The sequence below is a fragment of the Coregonus lavaretus genome (assembly GCF_964263955.1).
Source record: "Coregonus lavaretus genome assembly, chromosome: 9".
In the NCBI taxonomy this organism is placed as follows: domain Eukaryota; kingdom Metazoa; phylum Chordata; class Actinopteri; order Salmoniformes; family Salmonidae; genus Coregonus; species Coregonus lavaretus.
Window position 1 is genome coordinate 15,892,757 of NC_139996.1, and position 22,661 is coordinate 15,915,417.

A 22,661-nucleotide genomic window follows, 5' to 3' on the forward strand; every position below is an offset into this window, starting at 1 on the left:
TGGAAACAAGCAGAAAGTATATTGCACACCCCAAAAATATAAGAACGGCAAATTCTTAGATAGAATAGCGAAATACTGTAGGCCTACCTTTTCTACAAAACTCCCGTAAATCCATGCAGCAACTTGTCCACTTTTCTTGATGTTCAGTCGTTGCCCAACTTGTAGGAATTTGGGACTCTGCTGTGACGTTGAAGGATACTATGGAGCGGGGAACAGAGTAGAGAGATTATGGGAGGATGGAGGCGTCTGTTTTCCTGAGGAATGCGGGGACGCCCAGTGGTATGCTAGACTTCATGCTGGTTTCTATGGAGCTGATATCTTTTCTACAAAGTATCCTCCTGTTTATTTTTCAGTCCACTTGTAATAACATGATGACACGATGTATCAACTATCAATTATACAATGTAGTATCATATACTGACTCAATGTAACAGGGACAGTTGAATCACTTTATCTTTAGGGTGAAATGTGTGTTGAACTCAACAGACACATTCTGCATTATTTCTAAATACTGACTCAAGCGCAAAGAGAGGGGACATATACTGTATTTCACAACTATTTTCTATTACACTCCCTCTACTTCATTGTCAAACAAGTTCAGAAGACATTTGAATGCCATCTGAACCATCATGTTGCCTGACCAGAGGTTTAAGGAGTTGGGCAACTAATAACACTACTACTAATATTAATAATAGACTAGCCTATAGTCTTTATTTAACATTAATGAAGCCAAAGTAGGCAGAGTTGAATAGCTTTGTGGTCACCTCCATGCTTTGTGTAATGCATTCACATCTAGCCCCCCGGAGGCCATTCCCTAGACTTCAATTACAAGCTGGTGAGGTTGGGAACATTCCATTAAAATTAATCTTCACTGTATAATTGTTCTAGTTTCTTATCATTTATATGCATGACCATCATAAGCTTGTGTCAAGCATCCACATGGGCACAGTAACAGAACACAAAACACTGTTGTTGGCTTCTCTGAGCCAATAGAGGAGTCTCTTCTGCAGACAGGATATATTGTGCTATTCAGAAGGGGTACAACTTCACTGAGTAGCTCATATCTGTGTAGTAATTCAATAGGAATAACATTGTATTAACACATTGTTGAATGGTCCTTATTCAACTTGTAGTAACAATAACCCCTAAACTCAATTTCTACACAATAACAAAGCAATTATTAAATTGTGTTACTAAAATGATATAAGACCAAGATACAAGTTCATACTCAGAGGGTTATATATGAACGCTGCTTGGTAGAGAAGAAGCCCCACTTTCCCGTCAGTCAACAGTGTGAAACTTAAATAATCTAAAATTCATGCATTTCTTGCTGTGCAAGAGGAATCATGTCTTCGGAAACAATTATTTGTAGGTTTGATTGAATAGGGCCCTGTACTGTAGGTTTCACTGTTGGTGTGTACCTAAACCCAGGAACCTGATCAGCCAATCAGCCCCCTAGGGGGTCAGCTGTTCCAGGGATTTGCTGTCCTCGTCAAAGAACCTGTGTGTGTGTGTGTTGCTCTGACATCTAGGCTGCCTTGCTGCACACAACACCAGGAAGGAGGAGGGACAGGCACGGGGTCCGGCCGGGGCATGATGCTGCTGAGTCGGCACCATGGTCCCTCTGCCCCAGGGAACCCAATACTTAAGGCCACCGAGACCAATGCCAAGAATGCTAGGCATTCGGTGACACATTTCCGTAGCATTTTGCGGGTTCTCACCAGTGCAGTACGGTATTAACAGTGCAGCAGGTTTTAACACGACACCGACTGGGGCGCTCTGGGGAGAATGCCCACAGCCACAGCCATCTGTTTTCACTTGAAAGAAGACACTTTTGATGGTGCACTTGATCCGTTTAATCATCTTAATACTGTCGCTGATCATCATGGCAGGCAAACCTCTGACAAGCAGAAATGATTTAATCCAACTAAAATGACTTAATTCAAACAGACATGGAGGAATGTAATTACTATGTCATATTAGCTTCAGGTATATTAGCCGATCGTGGATTACTCATAAACAGTTAATTAAATTGTGCACAAACTGCAATATGCAGTAGGCTATACTCCAATGTTTACAGGCCCAGTAAAAAAACAAATGAATGTAAAATCTGAAACATTATTTCACAGAGATTCAGGATAGAGTCGCATTGACCAGTAATATAAAGTTTAAACACTTTTTACATACATTTCTACTAAAAACATATAGTACAGATATGGGTGTAAACAGTACATTATGATCAGTGTACAGTGCGTCGTGATCAGTCAATTGGAATGGCACATCAAAAATAAGTTGAAGTGCTGAAAATGTGTTTGGCAAACATTCAGGGGTATGATCTATAGAGTTTAAGCTGCAACAACATAAGAAGCCAACTTTCTGTGTCTCATAGTAAATGTTTAAGTCAATGTTTTGGCACGCAGTAGATTAAACATCATCTTTCAGTGTGGGGTCTTTATCTCTGAGAACACGGGGGCCAGTATGAAAAATGTATGCACTCACTAATTGGAAGTCGCTCTGGATAAGAGCGTCTGCTAAATGACTAAACTGTAACTGTAAACAGTGCCCTCTGCTGTTACTGGGGTGGAGTTGGCTGATGACAAAGAGTCCTCACTATAATTCACTGCAATGCAGTATACACACACACACACACACAACACCTGCAAAATGCTTGTCTCGGCAACAACACAATCCATCTTTTTTGGGAAGATGGGCCAAGATGATGTCGCCTTGCCCCAAGATGATGCCAATTATACAGGGATCGCTAAATCAAGTGACAGTCATCCATCACACTAACCTCTGTGAAATGCAACTATTTAAATAGGTTAGAGGGAACTCAATTATCAAAACTCTTGAGGCCCCTCTCTATATTGTAAAATAATTGCAATACAAAAGCACTGAAACCCATACTTTTGACTGGAGTGCTTTAACAATCTGAGAGTAGAGTCATTCCTTTGGTTAGTTTATTTTCATGATGGTAGACTCATTCAACTGTGACTTATAATAATACTTAACCACAGACTGCAAGACTGAAATGCTAATTGCTATAGCATGATGCGGAAGAGGCCATAGAATCTGTCTGTTAAAAACTGCATGGTGTTGACAGTTGCCAAGCCGCTGTGATTGGCCCTGTGTCTCCGTCAGCGCTTGGAGGTGAGCGTGAGGGTGGAGGAGACGCGGAAGATCTGAGGCAGCATGTTGCTCAACTGGTAGAACATCTCCTCAGAGATACTCTGTCAATAAAACACAGACAAAGTAGACATCAATGTTTAATGTACATTGGAATGGATGAACACATGGAACGGCCGCTTTCCAAGATAGAGTAGCCTACACAGATACAAACTACTAACATGCAAGACATCTTAACATTCAAATTCACAACATACATTGTTTTGCTTGTACGTGTACAACAGCAAGTGTTAACGACCACCTAACCTGCTTTAGCTCAACGCCACCTTTTGCTCGATGTCCCATTTCCCTTGGAACCAGTCAAGATACTCAAATTATGTGTTCTCTGACAGCTGTCGCTTCAATAGGTAGCATGGCTTCAAATAAGCATTTTAAGTATTAATGTCTCCCCTCACAACTCTTCTACTACTCGTATATTTAGATCTACGTGTCCGGTTGAGGTGTACAAAACAAAGCTGTTTTAGAGGTGCTATTTTGAATGGTGTCGGAGCGTAAGGCTGGCAGCCGTAAATGCTGTTAGGGCCTTTGATGCTGGTTTTATCCCAAGACTGTCAACATGTACTCCTACTATAGGTGACCCTCTCTACAGGGACACAACCTCACCCATGCCTGTAACCAAATAATTATATAACTAACCCATAACAGAGCCACATTAATGAAGGTGGATGCTTCTATTGAGAAATAAGAGTGCTCCAGAATATAATTCCTCTCTTATTATTCGGTGAGATGTAGATGAGTAGACGGCCAGTACGTTGCTTTTAAACTTTACTGAACTATTAACAGAATCCATTTACAAAATAATACATATAGGAGCAGTCAGCATATTATTATTCGACTTAAACAACTCAATAATAATAATAATAATAATAATAATAATCATCATCATCATAACATTTTCATCACATAGTGACACTGTAGAATGAGCCCAAGGTACATATGTCTTATGTTGAGCTTCCGGAATCTTTTTTTGTGATGGTAAATTGAATGTAGGTACACTGTGTACACTACAGAGTGTATTTGGAGAGTATGCAAGACCAGCTGTGCCTTTGTGAGACATACTGTACAGGGGTACTATTGTTGGATGCTAAATGGCTGGGACAAGCAATTGCTCCAACTCCAATGTGTGTTTAACTTCCTGTTCTGAAAGATATGATCAGAATCCTCTCCTCAAGTACTTGTTTGCGCTTCAAATAGGGTTCATCCTGGGGCTTCACTAAATCACATTTGGCAGGCAACAATTTATCAACCTATAATAATAGTTATATGAGTGGTGCCAAAGACTAATCAGCCCTGAATAATGAATACTGACTGGTTGCTTTGATGTTGTTTTCTGAGACCTGACAGAGACATCTAACCTGTCTGGGTGTGTACGTTCAACTGTAATGATACAGTTATAAACCTGAATAATGTTGCTAAAAGTATATATTCCGCAATATAATGCATGCTATGTCTGAGTTAGTGAGGTTCTGGCCAGATCAGCAGCAGCCAGTCAAACCTGTTTTCTTACCTGTGGAACTAGAAACTGGACTGTCCGTGAGATCCCTCCATCCCACGATGCCATCTCCATCATGAAACCTGCAGAGGGAAACATCTTAAGTTAGGACTGAGAGGTCTCAGAGGTAACACAAGAGGGGAAAATGTCCCTGGTACATCTTACTCTCTAACCTTTGACACATTTGAAGACCAGCTCAGCCCGCCTCAGGCACCATGGGATAGTCATCTCCTGCAGGGGAGAGAATAAAAGGACTCAGTCAGGCCACAGGATGGTGGAACATGATGAACCTTCTATCCTCTGTCATCCCCTCACTGTTCCCTTCTCTTCTGCCTGCCTGACATTGTCAAACAACAGCTTTTCATAAAGAAGAAAAGGAATGTTCCTTGAAAGACATCTCTGGGTGTACAGCTCATTGCCTTCAATGGTTCCTTTGACCAACTAGCTGGTCATTATGCCACTGTATATAGGCCTGAGCTGGGCAAAAATACAATTTGTCAGTTGGAAAAAGCACTGGAAAAGAAGATTATAAAAGGAGACGGATAATTACGATTATTTGGTTCCTGCAGCTTAGGAAGCGAGAATACCACACAGAGTACATTTGTGAGCAAGCTCTTGCTTTGACTTGAGAGAAGACGTTTCATCAGGCATGTTGTGGCATGATAAGGAGAAGGCCCTCTCTGCACCGCAGTGAGGAGGTCTACTCCACGTCAGGCATGTTGTGGCATGATAAGGAGAAGGCCCTCTCTGCACCGCAGTGAGGAGGTCTACTCCACGTCAGGCATGTTGTGGCATGATAAGGAGAAGGCCCTCTCTGCACCGCAGTGAGGAGGTCTACTCCACGTCAGGCATGTTGTGGCATGATAAGGAGAAGGCCCTCTCTGCACCGCAGTGAGGAGGTCTACTCCACGTCAGGCATGTTGTGGCATGATAAGGAGAAGGCCCTCTCTGCACCGCAGTGAGGAGGTCTACTCCACGTCAGGCATGTTGTGGCATGATAAGGAGAAGGCCCTCTCTGCACCGCAGTGAGGAGGTCTACTCCACATCAGGCATGTTGTGGCATGATAAGGAGAAGGCCCTCTCTGCACCGCAGTGAGGAGGTCTACTCCACATCAGGCATGTTGTGGCATGATAAGGAGAAGGCCCTCTCTGCACCGCAGTGAGGAGGTCTACTCCACATCAGGCATGTTGTGGCATGATAAGGAGAAGGCCCTCTCTGCACCGCAGTGAGGAGGTCTACTCCACATCAGGCATGTTGTGGCATGATAAGGAGAAGGCCCTCTCTGCACCGCAGTGAGGACGTCTATTCTACATCAGGCAGCAGCTTCTTGAGTAATGGTTGTTTTTCAGTTCTGGGTGCCTCCATGTGGACTCAGGAGTGCTGCTGTCTATCAATGCTACCGCTGTTCCCCCGCTCTGATCTGTGTGTACCGAGCGCTGTATACTCAAGAGTTTGAGTAAACGCAACAGTTCAAGACTCCCGCTTTTCCCCTCCTCCTCTACTCCAGAATGGAGGAAATGCTAAGGAGAGTTCACAACCAGAGATGAACAGGCCAGAGCACTGCTGAGGTTGTACTGAACAAACAAGCAGAGAGACGTGAGGAGGAGGTCGAAAAGGGAGATAGTATCATGCCACTACGACACTGGGGATGCGGACAACAGACTGATGCCCACACCCCTGTTTAATTGAAGGGCAGGAGGGGCATGGCGGCACTCAAAGACAAATCAGTTCCTAAGGCCGGAAATAGGACACATTCATTACTCCTCCTCTCCTTCTTCGTCAGTCTATTTTTCATTCATTTCTCCTTCCCCCACTAATCATCTAACCATGGAATGAGGAGTGGTCAGTTCACTGGGTTTACTCACAAAACAACTGTGAATCATACACCATAAAGTTAAATATAAAATTGGGTGATTCAACCATTTCTCGTAATTCAGGTTACATTGATTCTTTTTTTTTTAGAGCTTGTGAAAACATTGACTGCACATCTAGATAAGTTATCAAATCCCTTCACACACCCATTTTCTTCTATAAAACATCACCATTGCCAAAATCCTGGACAGAAAAACTATTTTGATTGGTGTTCATAACAAAGCAGACTGTAGCGTAATGATAACTGTGACCTTAACTTCGATAAATCACACAGGACCACAGGGCTTGACATTAACTTTTTTAGCCACGTCCTTCGGACAAGTAGGACAGATTTTTTTTACTTATCCGAAAGCTCAAGTCACTTGTCCCCCCCAAAAATGGTCTTTAACACCATGGGCCAAAACCATGACTGAAAAGGATGTTGTATGATGCAAGGAACCACTTCATAAAATACATTAATTGGTATTGACAATGAAATGCTGCTGGTCTCTGATCCTGTGTATTATATCTCCTGCCGTTGCAGCCTTGAGCAGAGCACAAACCCTAACCCCCCACAAAGTAGAATACTGCATTGATAGGCTACTGTATAAAACACATGTGGTCCGTCAACCCTCCATCCGAAGAGCTACTGGGTGTGCAGGCTTTTGATACAACCCTGCTCAAACACACTAGAGTTAGCTTATGAAAGTCCTGTTGAGCAGCTGATTTTTTACAATGTGGTGTGTTCATGCAGGGCTGGAGTAAAAGCCTGCACCCCCAGTAGCTCTCCTGTACTCTCCTGGAGGATGGTTGGCCACCCTGCAACATTCCAATTACAACCAAATACTTTTTATGTCTTTATAAAATAATAACCTCATTCAATGAACCAGTGATCAAATGGCTAAGGTGGGCAAGGTAGCTAACTAAGACATGTTTATGAAAGGCTAAAATATTCAGTGTTCAGGGGAGATCTTGAAAGCATTGGAGTTACTTGACAATTAGGCTATTCTAAGAATATGTTTTTACTTTGTCAGAATTACATGACCAATATTGAGTAGAGGAGAATCCTAGCTTTCCAACGGTGTCAGAATTATTTCTCAACACCCAATTTTGAGCGTTTGAGAGACAGTTTTACAACCGGAGTACGCAGCATTTGCGCACCCGTATCAGCTGCGTGTCAGCCATTGGCGGTTATACACGGTGCTGGTGGAAAGTTATTTTAGGACATTGGACATGACAATGACATTAATACATGCTAATAGCTAAATAGTTAACTAGCAATTCAAAACATATTGTGTAGTTTGGCTGGTTATCTAGTTTTACCTGCTGCGCAATGTCTCGCTCTCTCTCTCTCCTCTGGCAATGGCCCACTCGCACTGGCACACACGCAGGTGATGCACACACCATGACTTTTCCAGGATTTTCATTGCTGACCAAAAATTTGCTATAACTGGGCAAATAAGTCACTAACTAGCAATGAATATCAACAAATGTGCACACTTATCTCAAAAATGCATCTCGCGACTGCATGATTGAAAGACTGCTCATGCCTGTCAATACTACAATAATTATACTCCAATGCGATCTGCAGAGATTGGGAGGAGAGTGCGCAACACATCGCAGGACACTTTGATCCAATTCTGATCGGAGTAGCCTAATTGAATGATATTGTGATTTTTGTCCTTTTGGACAACTTCTATCTATAATCTGCTTGTCCAACAATTTGTTTTACTTTCCCCGGGCAAGCGGAGAAGCGTTAATGTCAAGCCCTGCACCAATTACACATACAGCATTGCATATGTATAACTAACTGTCATCTCTCACCTGTACCTAATGTACTATGCTGTACATGCATTATGAATCGACTTCTGGGACCTGGAGGTAAATTATATATATTACCTTCTGCTTTTACACATATAACATAAGGCTCTCTCTTACCTCTGACATGTCATGGACCAGTAGCAGAGGGATGGTGATGGTGGTGACATCATGCGTGCAGCAGACCTTGAGGATGTTGCGCAGGCCCATGATGGCAGGGTCCCGGGCCGTGATGTTGCCTGAGCGCACATTGTCATCCACACACAGGTGGAACACTATGTGGACCTCAGACAGGTTGGAGTGGCGGGAGATGTAGAATTCACCTGGAGAGGATGACAGAAGTAGATAAAGTTTAGTAATGACTTAGCCTATTTCTAATAAGGTCAGTTCCATTTAGGGGCGAATCCTTTCTTCCACTTAAGCCAAATGTTCACCTAGTCTCCCATTGACATCAATTCACAAAGTTAGGATTTGCCCCTTAAAGATTTAAGCTAAGACAAAATCACGTATTCAGTCTTACTTTACCTGGTAAAATATTGGAATAATTATTTTCCACATTTTGGTTCTTATCTTCACTATTACTTCCATTCCTAGGAACCTCTGTCAATGGGAAAACAAGAGATGAGTTTAGCATTTCCTGTATGGAAAACTAGTGCAAAGATGACCTTTCAGGAACTAAATGACAATAGCAACAACAGAGGTCATAGGCCCATCCGTATAAGGCCTGATAGCCAGGAGGAATGTTTCTATACTCAGCTTTCTGATATCTCTCCACTTAAACAGCCATTCAATGTGGATTCATTGTGATAAGGATCTTGACAGAGGTTTCCGACAACACACGTTGGCTATGATGTCAAAAAAGTATTGTCCCTTCTGTCCTGACATAATCCCCAAGTATGTATGGCCAACATGCCATTGACTTTGCCCTTGCTCGAATGTTGAACAAACATTACTTCACTGGGCCAGCAGGATCTTTAACATTGTTCTAACTCTACCTTATATGTGGTCCTCTGTAGCTCAGCTGGTAGAGCACGGCGCTTGAAACGCCAAGGTAGTGGGTTCGATCCCCGGGACCACCCATACACAAAAATGTATGCACGCATGACTGTAAGTCGCTTTGGATAAAAGCGTCTGCTAAATGGCATATTATTATTATTATTATTATTATTATTATATACAGGTAACTGCCAAAATAAAGGAAACACTTGAGTAAATCAACAAAACACCAAATGATGGAATTTCTCGTGGAAGAATGGTGTCGCAGCCCTCCAATAGAGTTACATACACTTGTAGAATCTATGCTAAGGCGCATTGAAGCTGTTCTGGTGGCTTGTGGTGGCCCAACACCATACTACTTTTGGTGTTTCCTTTACTTTGGCAGTTACCTGTATTCCATAGTTACATCATCACTCTCTATCCAGTCTTCTTACAGAGAACACTCATCTCAATCATCATGTAATTCTGGGGAAGAAATACAAGTGAATTAACGCATCCTTGTACAGACTTTTTCACTGTGATACCACAAGGCCATATTGGCAAGTTATGTTAGCTTAGCCTCCTGAGTGGCGCAGTGGTCTAAGGCACTGCTTTGCAGTGCTAACTGTGCCACTAGAGATCCTGGTTCGAATCCAGGCTCTGTCGCAGCCGGCCGCGACCGGGAGACTCATGGGCGGCGCACAATTGGCCCAGCGTCGTCCAGGGTAGGGGAGGGAATGGCCGGCAGGGATGTAGCTCAGTTGATAGAGCATGGCGTTTGCAACGCCAGGGTTGTGGGTTTGATTCCCACGGGGGGCCAGTATAAAAAAAAAAATATATATATATATATATATATATATATTCATTAACTGTAAGTCGCTCTGGATAAGAGCGTCTGCTAAATGATGTAAATGTAAATGATGGAAAGTTGTCCATTTCTCTTTGCAGGTAAATTTTTTTAGCTATTGGGTATACACAGTATAATGATGAAAAAACACTCTCAGCAGTGTGATTGACTGTTCAACAGTGGTGGGCTGCTGGTGTATGTGACTGACTCACCAGGCTGGTCTTTGTGCTTGCTGGTCTGAGCCCGGGCATAAAGCACCACTTGCTGGACGACCTCCAGCTGCTCATCAAGCCGAGGGAAGTGGAAGTCTGTACACTCTTTAGATACTGTGGCGAAGTCTGGGGAAAACACATAAACACATGATGATGTGGATTCATTACGTTGATTCATTAAAATCTCACAATGGTTATGGAGGTTTAGGGAATGGCGTGTGTTTTTACTGTGACAAAACCGGCCGCGACCGGGAGACCCATGGGGCGGCGCACAATTGGCCCAGTGTCGTCCAGGGTAGGGGAGGGAATGGCCGGCAGGGATGAAGCTCAGTAGAGCATGGCGTTTGCAACGCCAGGGTTGTGGGTTCGATTCTCACAGGGGGCCAGTATAAAAAAGAATGTATGCACTCACTAACTGTAAGTCGCTCTGGATAAGAGCGTCTGCTAAAATGACTTAAATGTAAAAGTAAAACTTTTATGAGCTATCGTAATTTGAAAATGCTAAATCATGCTAAAACGTCCAACTCACTGGTGCCATCAAGCCAAAGCAAAACACCTTCAAATGTGGTCATGGCAATAAGAAAGATTGAATTTATTCAGATGATAAATGTGTTTCATCCTCTCACTTAACAGGGTGGTCCCCTTGCTTTATTTTGTCCCCAGACCTCTCACCTCTCTTGATGCCACTGTAGGAGTTGACCCTGTTGTCCACCAGCAATACCAGGCCACACAGGGCCGAGGAGTAGAGCGACAGAGCCGTCTGCAGCCGCCGCAGCTTGGTCCCTCTGCTGCCATGCCGACGGTGCTTACAGAAGTCCAGTACGTCCGCCCGCAACAGTCGCAGGTTGTGCATTGTCTTCAGCTGTGCACCTGGACAACACCACAGCAACAACACCATCAAAATACATAAGGAAACAAACACAAAAATATATAATGTACAGGATGTCTTTACATTTTACGATGTCAGGAAGTTCAGTATAAATACATTAGCTGTCATCAGGGTTTATTTTTATCCTGGGCTTGTTGGAGCAGGCAGCAGTGTTTGCATGGAGACACAGACAGTATAGTACCTAAGTGGATGGTGAAGCTCTCCTCCAGCTGTCGCTGCTCCTCGTACAGCCTGGCCCCAGGCTCAGCCTCCTCTGTTAGCTGGCTGGGCTGCACCTTGATCTCCTCACTGACAAACACAACATCACACTGTAAAGGATACGGTTCACAAGATGACTAGCCTTGTCCCGGATCTGTTTGTGCTGTCTTTCCCACGCCAATGAGCATAGAAGTTGGCAAGACAAACAGATCTGGAACCAGGCTGGAAAATGAATGGACACAGGGCTACAAACCAACCCCAGATCAGGTGCATTGGGACTGACAAACTACACTGCACATAAAAAAAGAATTAAACCATATATAACAAAGGAAAACACATTTATTTTAGCTAGGATGCTATTTCTATGCCTCTTGAGTGTGCATTTAAAAGTGCTGCTGTGTTTGCAAATTTCATTCAACTGTGTCTGCAGGCTTTCTTTCCCATCTAAGCACTTAAGAACATGACTCGACTATTCATTATCTTGATTTAACCAATTTTGCTTCACTGTGAGAAATGAAGGTGTTAGTGAGATTTCAAGGAACATCCCCCTAAAAAACAATTGAGAATAAATTTCTGCACACATGCATTCACAAGCACACACACTTACTTAATAGTGCTGTTATTGGGGTTCTGCATGTCCTGGTGCAGTTTGATCACCCACTCCTGATACTCCTGCTTCTGGATTTGAGTCACCTGTTTCAGTTCATTGGCCCACTTGTTCTCCAGCACCTGACCAGACAGAAGAATCACCAATCGTACATCTCTATGACTGTGTATCTTTGTGCATAGAACATTGCAATGCTTGTAGCTCAAATGGCCAACCAGATTGGCTCTGTGTCTTACCTGCTGCGCATCGAAGTGTTGAGATGCAACTGCATTTACATCCTGGTCAGTCATGGTCTTTCCCAGTTCCTGCATGACTTTGTCCATCTCTGTTGCCTGTCTGGGAGTTGAAAACAGAACAATGCAAAACACTTTAGGCATTTGTTATATGACACTTACTTCAATTACGATGATTGAATTGGCTACTTTGCACTTGAGGACTCTTCTCTATGGTCATACCAACCTCTCTTGTAACTTCTTCAGCTCCATGTCTCTCTCACTGATGAGCTCTGAGACACTGACAAAGTAGTTGTGTTCCAGGTTGAGCAGGGTGTCAGAGGCCGGGGAGTGGATGAGCTCATGGTAAACATCTGCAAAGTCCTCATCCCAGCTGGGCTCCTCAGGACGACCACGTTTCAGCGTGATCTAAAGAGTAACAAGCAAAAGAGAATGATGGCATTGAGGTGTGGGAGTAACCTTCTGAGAGCGAAGGAAAATCACAGGAAAACATTGTTCAGTAGATCACAGGAAATTGTAGGAAGTGCAGAAGTGAGTGACACAGTATGGTATGGAAGACCCAGAAAACAATTGTGACTGGACAGTCTGAAAAGCATTAGGTGGTTCTCCTTAACAAACCCAATAGAGGCAAAGCTAAGAGAGCGACCTCATACTAATGTCATATTTAGAATGTATGGAATAGTATTTAGAGTGTGAACTTCCTCTATTAATACATGTCCAGGAATCTTTATGCAACAAACATGACATTAAAAGACCTTTGGAGTTCCTTAAAATACACTGGACAGCATCCATGAGTATTTCTGTGCTAGTGCAGTAAAATGTTCATGGTAATCCCGTATGCACCACAGCAGTGAGCCAACAGAGCTTTATAGGAGGGGCAGCCTTCTTTCTTTTTATAAGTGCTTGAGCAAGTGGCAGCAGAATCTAAAGTCCAGAGCTTTGAAGTGCATGAAGCAGATGATCTCGTTGACCAAAATAGGGAAGATATTCTGTTTCAAAGGGATTTTTTCATGAGGAGTCTCCGCTCTTTGATCCATTTCAATTGAAAACCATCATGTCTATTAACATCTCTCATCAGACCACAGATGTTTTAATGATTTACAATATACCCTTCAGACTGTCAGACAGATGATGAAGGTCTTGCAAAGAATTGCAACATTCCCTGCAGTGTATCAAATCGATGAGGTGCATCTTATCAAAGTCAAACACTACAACTTGGCAACTCCAGGCAACTTTTGCCAAATCTTTGATACATTGTTCCAAACTTAAGGAGCAGTCAACTCTCTGTGACTTACTGACTTCCTGTATCAATATAATGATCTATGACAACAGCTAAGACACTGAAGATAATATAATCAGGATGCACAGTACGCTAACACTTCTCTAGCTCGTCTTTGAGATAATTGGATTGTTCAACACAAAAAATAGCATAGGAATACAGGTTGCACTGTACAACTCACATTTTATTGGTCGCATACACATATTTAGCAGATGTTATTGCGGGTGTAGTGAAATGCATACATACATATATACAACCGTGTCATCTACTTCTGTAATTTGAGGTGGACAACATGAGGACATGAGAAAATTAGTGGGTGGGACACTACCAGACAGAAGCGAGGGATGTGGGAGAAGAAGAGAGGGAAAGACAGAAGCAGGGACAAGGGAGGGGCTAGAAGCTTTAGGACAGGGATCATCAACTAGATTCAGCCGCAGGCCGATTTTTTCTTGAGAGGATGGTCAGGGGGCCGGAACTTAATTGCAAATAATTTGTAGACTGCAAATTGACAGCAAGAAGCCCAAACAGATATAACATTTGACTAAAACATAATTATTTCAAACCTTGCTTACATTTGTGTACGATCACATATACACTCACCAGTTTATTAGGTACATCACCCCGGTCGCGAAAATGGATCGCTCCTACAGTCAGTGAGTCACGTGGCCGTGGCTTGCTATATAAAACAGGCAGACAGGCCTCGAGACATTCAGTTACTGTTTGATTGAACGTTAGAATGGGCAAAGCTAGTGACTTAAGCGACTTTGAGCGTGGTATGATCGTTGGTGCCAGGCGCGCCGGATCCAGTATCTCAGAAACAGCTGCACTCCTGGGCTTTTCACGCACAACAGAGTCTAGGGTTTACCGAGAATGGTGCTACAAACAAAAAATATCCAGTCAGTGGCAGTCCTGCGGGCGAACAGGTTGTTGATGAGAGAGGTCGAAGGAGAATGGCAAGAATCGTGCAAGCTAACAGGCGGGCCACAAACAGGCCACAAACAGACAAATAACGGTGCAGAACATCAGTGGTGTGCAGAACGGCATCTCGGAACACACAACTCGACGAATGGGCTATTGCAGCAGACGACCAAACCGGGTTCCACTCCTATCAGCTAAAAACGAGAAGAAGCGGCTCCAGTGGGCGTGCGATCAACAAGACTGGACAATTGAGGAGTAGAAAAACATTGCCTGGTCTGACAAATCCCAGTTCCTGTTGCATCATGCTGATGGCAGAGTCAGGATTTGGCGTAACCAGCATAGGTTCATGGACCCATCATGCCTGGTGTCAACGTTACAGGCTGGTGGCGGTGGTGTACCAAATTCTGCTTTAGGGACAAATAATAATAATAATAATATGCCATTTAGCAGACGCTTTTATCCAAAGCGACTTACAGTCGTGCGTGCATACATTTTTGTGTATGGGTGGTCCCGGGGATCGAACCCACTACCTTGGCGTTACAAGCGCCGTGCTCTACCAGCTGAGCTACAGAGGACCAAGAAGTTTATACGAAAATATGCTTGTAAACATTTGGTTTTGAGTAATTATTTTACCTCTGAGTAGGCCTTGGCCCATGTGTTTGTAAGCTGGTTGATGTCCACCTCTCCTGTTGTCAGTCTCTGTAGGGCCAACTCTGCTTCTCTGTCATAGTCCTGGATGGTTTCGCCCTCAATAAACATGGACAGTGTGCTCTTCAGTTCTAAACCAAGATACATCAAAGTATTAGTACCAAAAGGCATGTGTGGATGAATAATAGAGACCGTAAGTTGTTGAATATATCAATGTGCTTGGTTTTGCATTTAATTGCATTTAGTTGAATGGAAATATCATTACCATTCTCAACGACGCAAGGTATTTTGTGCAGCAGCATAAGTCGTCCATGCAGGTCACTGACATTTTCTTGGACAGGGAATTGCAGAGGTACTTTGAGGACACAGTCATTCCTCCCTGCCCTGAACCCAAACACAAACTCCTTCTCAGTGGTGTTCACCTTTCCCTTGTTTTTCTTCATTTTCTCAGCTGAAAGCAGATAGAATACTGACTACGTGTACAGTAATGATAATGCAATCGAGTTGTTCCATGTCATTTCAGCAAGCCATGACACCTACCATCTCAGATTGTTCTGAAATTGTTTCTGTAGTTTAATTACATTTTATCTCTGAGAAATTAAGCTAATTGATTGCACCCAAATTGTCCATTTTAATTTATAGGATTCAGATAATATTCAATAAATATAGTACCCAACATACGATTTGGACCAAACCTTTTCCTACCAATGAGTAGGACACGAGGAATCTCCAAAAATGGTCAAAAGCCACCCACGGACCCCCCACACCCCATGCCAATCCCACTCCAACAACCAGTATACAGTATTAGTTCTCTATGTTTGACAAGTAGTATGAAGTTCAAAATCTAATCAAATGTATTGGTCACATACACATGGTTAGCAGACAGTTATTGCATGTGTAGCGAAATGCTTGTGCTTCTAGTTCCGACAGTGCAGTAATATCTGGCATGTAATATCTAACAGTTCCACAACAAATATCTAATACACACAAATCTAAGTAAAGGAATGGAATAAGAATATATAAATATATGGATGAGCAATGTCATTGTCAGAGCGGCATAGGCTAAGATGCAACAGATAGTATAGAATACAATATATACATATGAGATAAAGTAATGCAAGACATGTAAACATTATTACGATAGTATAGAATACAGTATATACATATGAGACGAGTAATGCAAGATATGTAAACATTATGAAAGTGACTACTGTTCCATTTAAAGTGGCCAGTGATTTTCAAGTCTGTATGTAGGCAGCAGCCTCTCTGTGCTAGTGATGGCTGTTTAACAGTCTGATGGCCTTGAGATAGAAGCTGTTTTTCAGTCTCTCGGTCCCAGCTTTGATGCACCTGTACTGACCTCGCCTTCTGGATGATAGCGGGGTGAACAGGCAGTGGCTCGGGTGGTAGTTGTCCTTGATTATCTTTTTGGCCTTCCTGTGACATCGGGTGCTGTAGGTGTCCTGGATAGCAGGTACTTTGCCCCCGGTGATGCGTTGTGCAGACCGCACCACCCTCTGGAGAGCCCTGCGGTTGTGGGCGGTGCAGTTGCCGTACCAGGCGGTGATACAGCCCGACAGGATGCTCTCAATTGTGCATCTGTAAAGGTTTGTGAGGGTTTTAGGTGACAGGCCAAATTTCTTGAAGAGACGCTGTTATGCCTTCTTCACCACACTGTCTGTGTGGGTGGACCATTTCAGTTTGTCAGTGATATGTATGCCGAGGAATTTAAAACTTTCCACCTTCTCAACTGCTGTCCCGTCGATGTGGATGGGGGGGTACTCCCTCTGCTGTTTCCTGAAGTCCACAATCATATTTTTTGTTTTGTTGACGTTGAGTGAGAGGTTATTTTCCTGACACCACACTCTGAGAGCCCTCACCTCCTCCCTGTAGGCTGTCTCATCATTGTTGGTAATCAAGCCGGGGCGGCCCGTCAGGAAGTCCAGGACCCAATTGCACAGTGACTTCAATTACACATTTCTCTGAACAGAGGGAAAAAAACATCACCAGATTCACAGGGAATATATTACATAGTATGGAGAAGCAATACTCCAAGCCACAGCTTCATACTACTTGTCAAACATAAAGAACTGATACTGTATACTGGGGGGTCCGTGGGTGGCTTTTGACACATTCTGGGGGATTTATCATGTCTTACTCATTGTTAGGAATAAGTTTGGTCCAAATCGGATGTTGGGTACTATATTCATTGAATATAATCTGAATCCTATACATTAAAATTGCCAATTTGGGTGCAATCAGTTAGCTTAATTTCTCAGATATCAAATTATATTTCAACAAAATAATGTTTCAGGAATGCTACTCGTGTCTGTTACTAACTACAGAAACGATTTCAGAACAATCAGATGGTGGGTGTTGAAATCCTATTTCTTGGGCGTCCTGTATACCAGATATACATATCATTCTGAGCTTCTACAGAAATTACAGTCATAGCTAGTCTTCAATGGGAAATAGACTACTTTAGCTAGCAACCAGGCTTGCGAGGTTACGATTATTGCTAACAGATAGCTAGCTAGTAAAAACTAGGGCCGGGACAATACCAGTATCGCGAAACTCGTTAGTATTATGGCAAGGAAACAGAACACAAAGCGGATTTAACTTCTTTAGGAAAACAGCCCTAATGTTGGAAACAAACATCATTATGTTATTATGTTGTGATCCAGAGTCACATTTATTTACTTTCCAAGCCACAGCACACAATATTTTACAAACAGCAGGTTTTTAAAGGACCAAAGAGTGAGATCTGTTTCGTGTTTTCATTTTTGCCATGGAAAACATATTGCGATACTGGTATCGTCACAGCCCTAGTAAAAACAAGGCATTAAATGTGGGTCATCACTAGTTATCACAGCCAGAAAGTAATAAACCCGCCTATTTCTACAATTTCTCTTCCAAAAATCTGATTTAACACCCAATGCTAACCGTAACCACACTGCTAACCCTAATGCCTAGCCATAACCTTAAATTAAGACCAAAAAGCAAATTTTTGAATTTTTACGATATAGCCAATTTTGACTTTGTGGCTGTGTTTTCTAATGTAAACCATTAATGTGCTAGGCCCATTGGTCCCTTCAATGAGGGCTGGGGTGCGTCAGTTATATTGAACGTTTGCTACATTGCGTAACTGTTTGTACTGAACTACACGTTTCCCCAAAATGTTCTTCAACGTTCTTGTACAGACTGAGGTACGTTTGCTCCACAGGAGGCTGCTGAGGGGAGGACGGCTCATAATAATGTCTGGAAGGAGTGAATGGAATGGCATCAAACACATGGAAACCATGTGGTTGATACCATTCCACTAATTCCACCCCAGCCATTACCACGAGCCCGTCCTCCCCATTTAAGGTGCCACCAACCTCCTGTGGTTTGCTCCATTTGGTAGCTGTGGCTTGAAGCAATGAGTGACATGTTTAAAGGGAAGTGGCCATGCTGACAGCGTTCCCCAACCCCTCCCCGTTTTTCAACTGGGGTGTATTCATTGGTCGGATTACGTTGCAAAACGTTTCGCAACGGAAACCATTTACAGTTTACTCTATGAACCAAATGGAAGCAAACAGAACGAAACGGAGAGGGACCTACCTGCATTTGTCCAATAGAAACTATTGTTTTCGTTGCAAAACGTTTTCCGTTTGGAGTAAACAATGTTGGAAAACGTTTTGCAACAGACCAAACGTTTTCCAACGGAATCCGACAAATGAATACACCCCTGGCTGTTCATAACAGTACCGTTTCCGTTTAACTGAACGTTCCACTAACTGTTACGGTTTTTCGTAGTGAAGGCAGCCCTGCTGTACTAGCTAGATAGCTAGCTATTTGGCATTGTTAGCAATGGTAGCTAACATTGCAGTGGTCGCTGCCTAGTTTACTAAGTGCAACCAATAACAACAATATTGACACTAATCATACTGCAATCGTGATACATTTGTTTCAGAATAATACAGATAATGGTAGAAGTCTAGTTTTACCTGTACATCAGTATTCCGTGGATGGAAACCAATGACGTAAACGGACGCCCGTGTAAATGTCCTTGTTTGGACAATCAGCTGACTGACACAGCTAAGCTAGCTGTGCTTTTGAAATACAACTTTCGTCATATTTTATTTTCAAAACATTAATACAATCTACACGTAGGACACAAACGTGGAACCATATGGATTTGTATATTTTTATTAGTAGAATAATGGTTTTCTATTGTGTCATTAACAGTACATATTTTAACAATATGCCAATGTAACGTTACATGAAGAACGAATCCCCTAAATAGAAACCCAATAAATAGATCTGCCAGATTCAGTTTGTCGCGGGATAGTTTGAAATAAACAAGTTGCGAAATTGTACTATTTTATTTCAATGTGGTCTTTTATCTAAGTTATTCACTATTTCATTTTGTTTCTAGTTTGGACACTGTTAACAGACTTGAGTCACGTCATTCAGTAGCTAGCTACTAGTAGAGTTTGGTTTCTCAAGTTGGCTGAATACGATATTATGGCTCGACCAACAAGGTGTGTAAATTAGCTAAACTAATCTACACCACAGGAGGTTAGTGGCACCTTAATTGGGGAGGACAGGCTCGTGGTAATGACTGGAGCAGAATAGGTGGAATGATATCAAATACAGTCAAACTCATGGTTTGATGCCATTCCATTCGCTTCGTTCCAGCCATTATTATGAGCCGTTCTCCCCTCAGCAGCCTCAACTGATCTACAGGTAGCAGGCTGACAGTAGCTGCAACGATAATGATTACTTTTTTGTTTTAGTGTGATGAATGATGAGTATTTGTTCTTGTCAAAAGAGCCAAGAACCAATTGAATTACTCAGACTTGATGGAGCTTGATGATGGTACGTGATGATGATGTCAACTGTTTGGACATTCTCAACTTTTACAGAATGTCAATGCCCCAGCTTTTTGTAATGTTTTGTCTTTCTTGTTCAATCAGATGAAGATTTTGCCTGTATGAAAGGGCCTTCCAGCAAGAAAGCTCGGGTCCTTGTCAAAGAACCACAGAGAGACAAGAGTCTGCATCAATCAAGCAAATCTTTCGGTCAGGATTCAAAGAACATGTAGGCCTATAATTTGTTTTTTGTTTTTTAAATAGAAAACCTATTGCTACATATGTTTTGTAGGTGTAACACAGAAAAACATATTCACACACTGCCAACAAAGTCAGGCACTATTTTATCAGTGTGCAGGTAGGCTGGTAATAGACAGTCACTGTTTTGTGTTTGTGTGTGTTTCAGATTGTCTTTGGATGACAAAGAGAATGAAGTGGGTTCACAAGCATCCTGTTCTCTCTCAGTGCTCCAAATAGCTGTAGTTGTAGAGAAAGCACCCAGTGGAATAAGTATGTTCAGTGGTCCTTTTATAAAGCCTTTATGAACATAAATTATTTAAAGAAACATAGTACCATGTCAAACCTACTGTATAACATCTCAGACAGAGCTGAACATGCTGTAAATCATGACACAACATTAACAGTAAACCCTGCCTATAGTCTCTGTGTTCTATTGACTTTATCTCTCTCTCCTAGGCCTTCTTGAGGTCACAAGTGAGAGGGGATCCAATGTCAACCCCTCCAGCCAGAGACGGGCAGCTATCAAAGCTAAAGATCAACAGAGATCCATACTGAAGGTGGAGAGGATGAGCCAGGGTGAGAGTGGGCGGGAGGATAAGGATTACCAGCCTACCTGCACACCAGGTAGCCACCATCTGTCATCATATTCAGTGTGTTAATGCCCTAAAATTTTATTCATTTTGTTGCACTGCATAGCAGTGTTTTGATTTACCTTGTGTTAAACTGTGAATAACATATGTGGAAACATGATGCTTAATTACAATCCTATTACTAAACCGTCATTCTTACAGACTCAGAGAGTGAGCAGAGTTTTGATGAGGAGGATGAGAGCGATGAGGAGTTCACTGCAAAGAAAGTGGGAAAGGGGGAAACGGGGAAGAAAAACAAAACAGCTCAACCTCCAGCCTCTAAGAAAGCAGATGAAAAGAAGCTTAAAAAATTCCCCAAAAGCAAATTACAATCCACCTCAGGTGCTTCTCTGATTCACCTTATCGAATTCCATAAATAAGGAATGTTCACCCAATTATTTTGGATGTAAAGTATATTGTGCTTACATTACTCCCACCACAGAGAGTTGTAGTCCGACTCCAGCTACATCAACGCCTGTGTCAACTCAGAGGAAGCTTGATGCCACTCCCACGTTACCTGCTAGACCATCCCCTATCAGCCCAGTAGGGGGCAGGCTTCCAAAGTGGAATCCACCAGGTGAGGCTCAGTGACACAATTGGAGATTCTCTACTGGGCAAAAGTCTGTCCTCTCCTCGACTCCTCCGTGCTCCGCGACCCGGAAACCGATAAGTGGTCGAGGAGAGTGTCAATTCGTTAGTAGGCAAACCGAAGAGTAAGCTTCCCTCCTCGATTACCGACTTCAGCAAAGGATTCACAAGAGTATCTTCCTGGCGGCTAGCGCTGAAGTGTTTTAAAACCCGCCACACCTAATTTGAATCAGCAGGTGTTATTTCGAAAGAAAAGCATGCACACATTTCTAAATGATACGCTACTTGTGCTTTTATCTATAAAATGTATTGCACAACTAGCTACATTTGATTTGATCACTTTACACATTTATTTGGGGATTCCACCACTGTAAACATAATTTGCCTGATGACGCGCGAGTGGAGAAGGAGAGTCTCATTTCATGCAAGCGCATTTGTGTCCACGTTTCCTCTCCTCGCCTCTGCTCCTCGATTACCTTGACCTTTTTCAAAAGCAGGCGAGGAGAGGACGGAGGAGAGGAGGCAAGGAAAAATCCAATTGAGATTCTCCCTATATATGTGTGTCTGTGTGGCTTAATTCAACTCTCTGTCCTTTATCACTAGCACAGAGTGGAATAAGTCCCAGCTCAACCGCAAATTCCACCACGAAGTCCCCAGGACAAGGCTTGCGACTGGGACTGTCCCGCTTAGCAAGGGTCAAACCCCTGCACCCCACTGCTAGTGGAAACTGACTATTGCCCTACTAAACAGAGAGAAGTCAGAATCTTCTTCTTTGGTGTAATGTGTGTTTAGCCTGTTACTCTTGTGTTGCATTGCTAATATTGAAATTCTGTACTCGTTTTTGTTTAAATGTTTTCTATAGTGATTGCTATTTATAAAAACGTTTATTTATTTAACATGCATTCCTTACCATATCTGCAATTGTGCAGTATTTTTTTGTAATATTAACAAGTATTTATTGATACTTTGCATACAGGTGTACATTTTTTTGTGATACAGTATTTACTCTGGTTGTAACTCAGATTTCACCCATTGTCAGGGTGTCAGTGTGAATCGGTAGGACGAAGTCAGGCGCAGGACACAGAGCTAATTGAAAACGTACTTTACTCGTGGGTAATGTAAATAACATGACCTCCACGCAGGGAGGACACAAACCCGCTCACCAGACGACAACCAAACATCAACAAACACGCACAA

At 42.6% G+C, this 22,661-nt stretch overlaps 2 protein-coding genes across 4 annotated transcripts; one reads left to right on the forward strand and one right to left on the reverse strand.

Annotated features, from left to right (window-relative positions):
- Positions 1–1,841: 1,841 nt before the first annotated feature.
- LOC311134752 (FERRY endosomal RAB5 effector complex subunit 3-like) lies at positions 1,842–19,208 on the reverse strand. 3 transcript variants are annotated; one of them, XM_084168530.1, is made up of 14 exons: positions 19,141–19,208; positions 15,420–15,605; positions 15,140–15,285; positions 12,536–12,717; positions 12,313–12,412; positions 12,077–12,198; positions 11,453–11,559; positions 11,055–11,252; positions 10,383–10,508; positions 8,874–8,948; positions 8,469–8,671; positions 4,852–4,909; positions 4,694–4,761; positions 1,842–3,230 (listed from the first exon to the last, which is right to left on the reverse strand). In XM_084168530.1, exons 2-14 carry the CDS (start codon positions 15,595–15,597, stop codon positions 3,138–3,140), a joined length of 1,656 nt encoding a protein of 551 aa, XP_084024656.1. In that variant the 5' UTR covers positions 15,598–15,605; positions 19,141–19,208; the 3' UTR covers positions 1,842–3,137. The 3 variants fall into 3 exon arrangements, with proteins under 3 accessions (XP_084024656.1, XP_084024657.1, XP_084024658.1); XM_084168531.1 differs by having other exon boundaries at positions 15,420–15,538; positions 19,141–19,206; XM_084168532.1 differs by lacking the exon at positions 8,874–8,948.
- A 350-nt stretch (positions 19,209–19,558) lies between these two features.
- On the forward strand, positions 19,559–22,358 carry LOC311134914 (RAD51-associated protein 1-like). The gene is made up of 8 exons (XM_084168681.1): positions 19,559–19,677; positions 19,968–20,014; positions 20,113–20,236; positions 20,414–20,517; positions 20,704–20,871; positions 21,039–21,218; positions 21,319–21,453; positions 22,068–22,358. The coding sequence occupies exons 1-8, from the start codon at positions 19,661–19,663 to the stop codon at positions 22,193–22,195; spliced, it is 903 nt and encodes a 300-aa protein (XP_084024807.1). The 5' UTR covers positions 19,559–19,660; the 3' UTR covers positions 22,196–22,358.
- Positions 22,359–22,661: the final 303 nt, after the last annotated feature.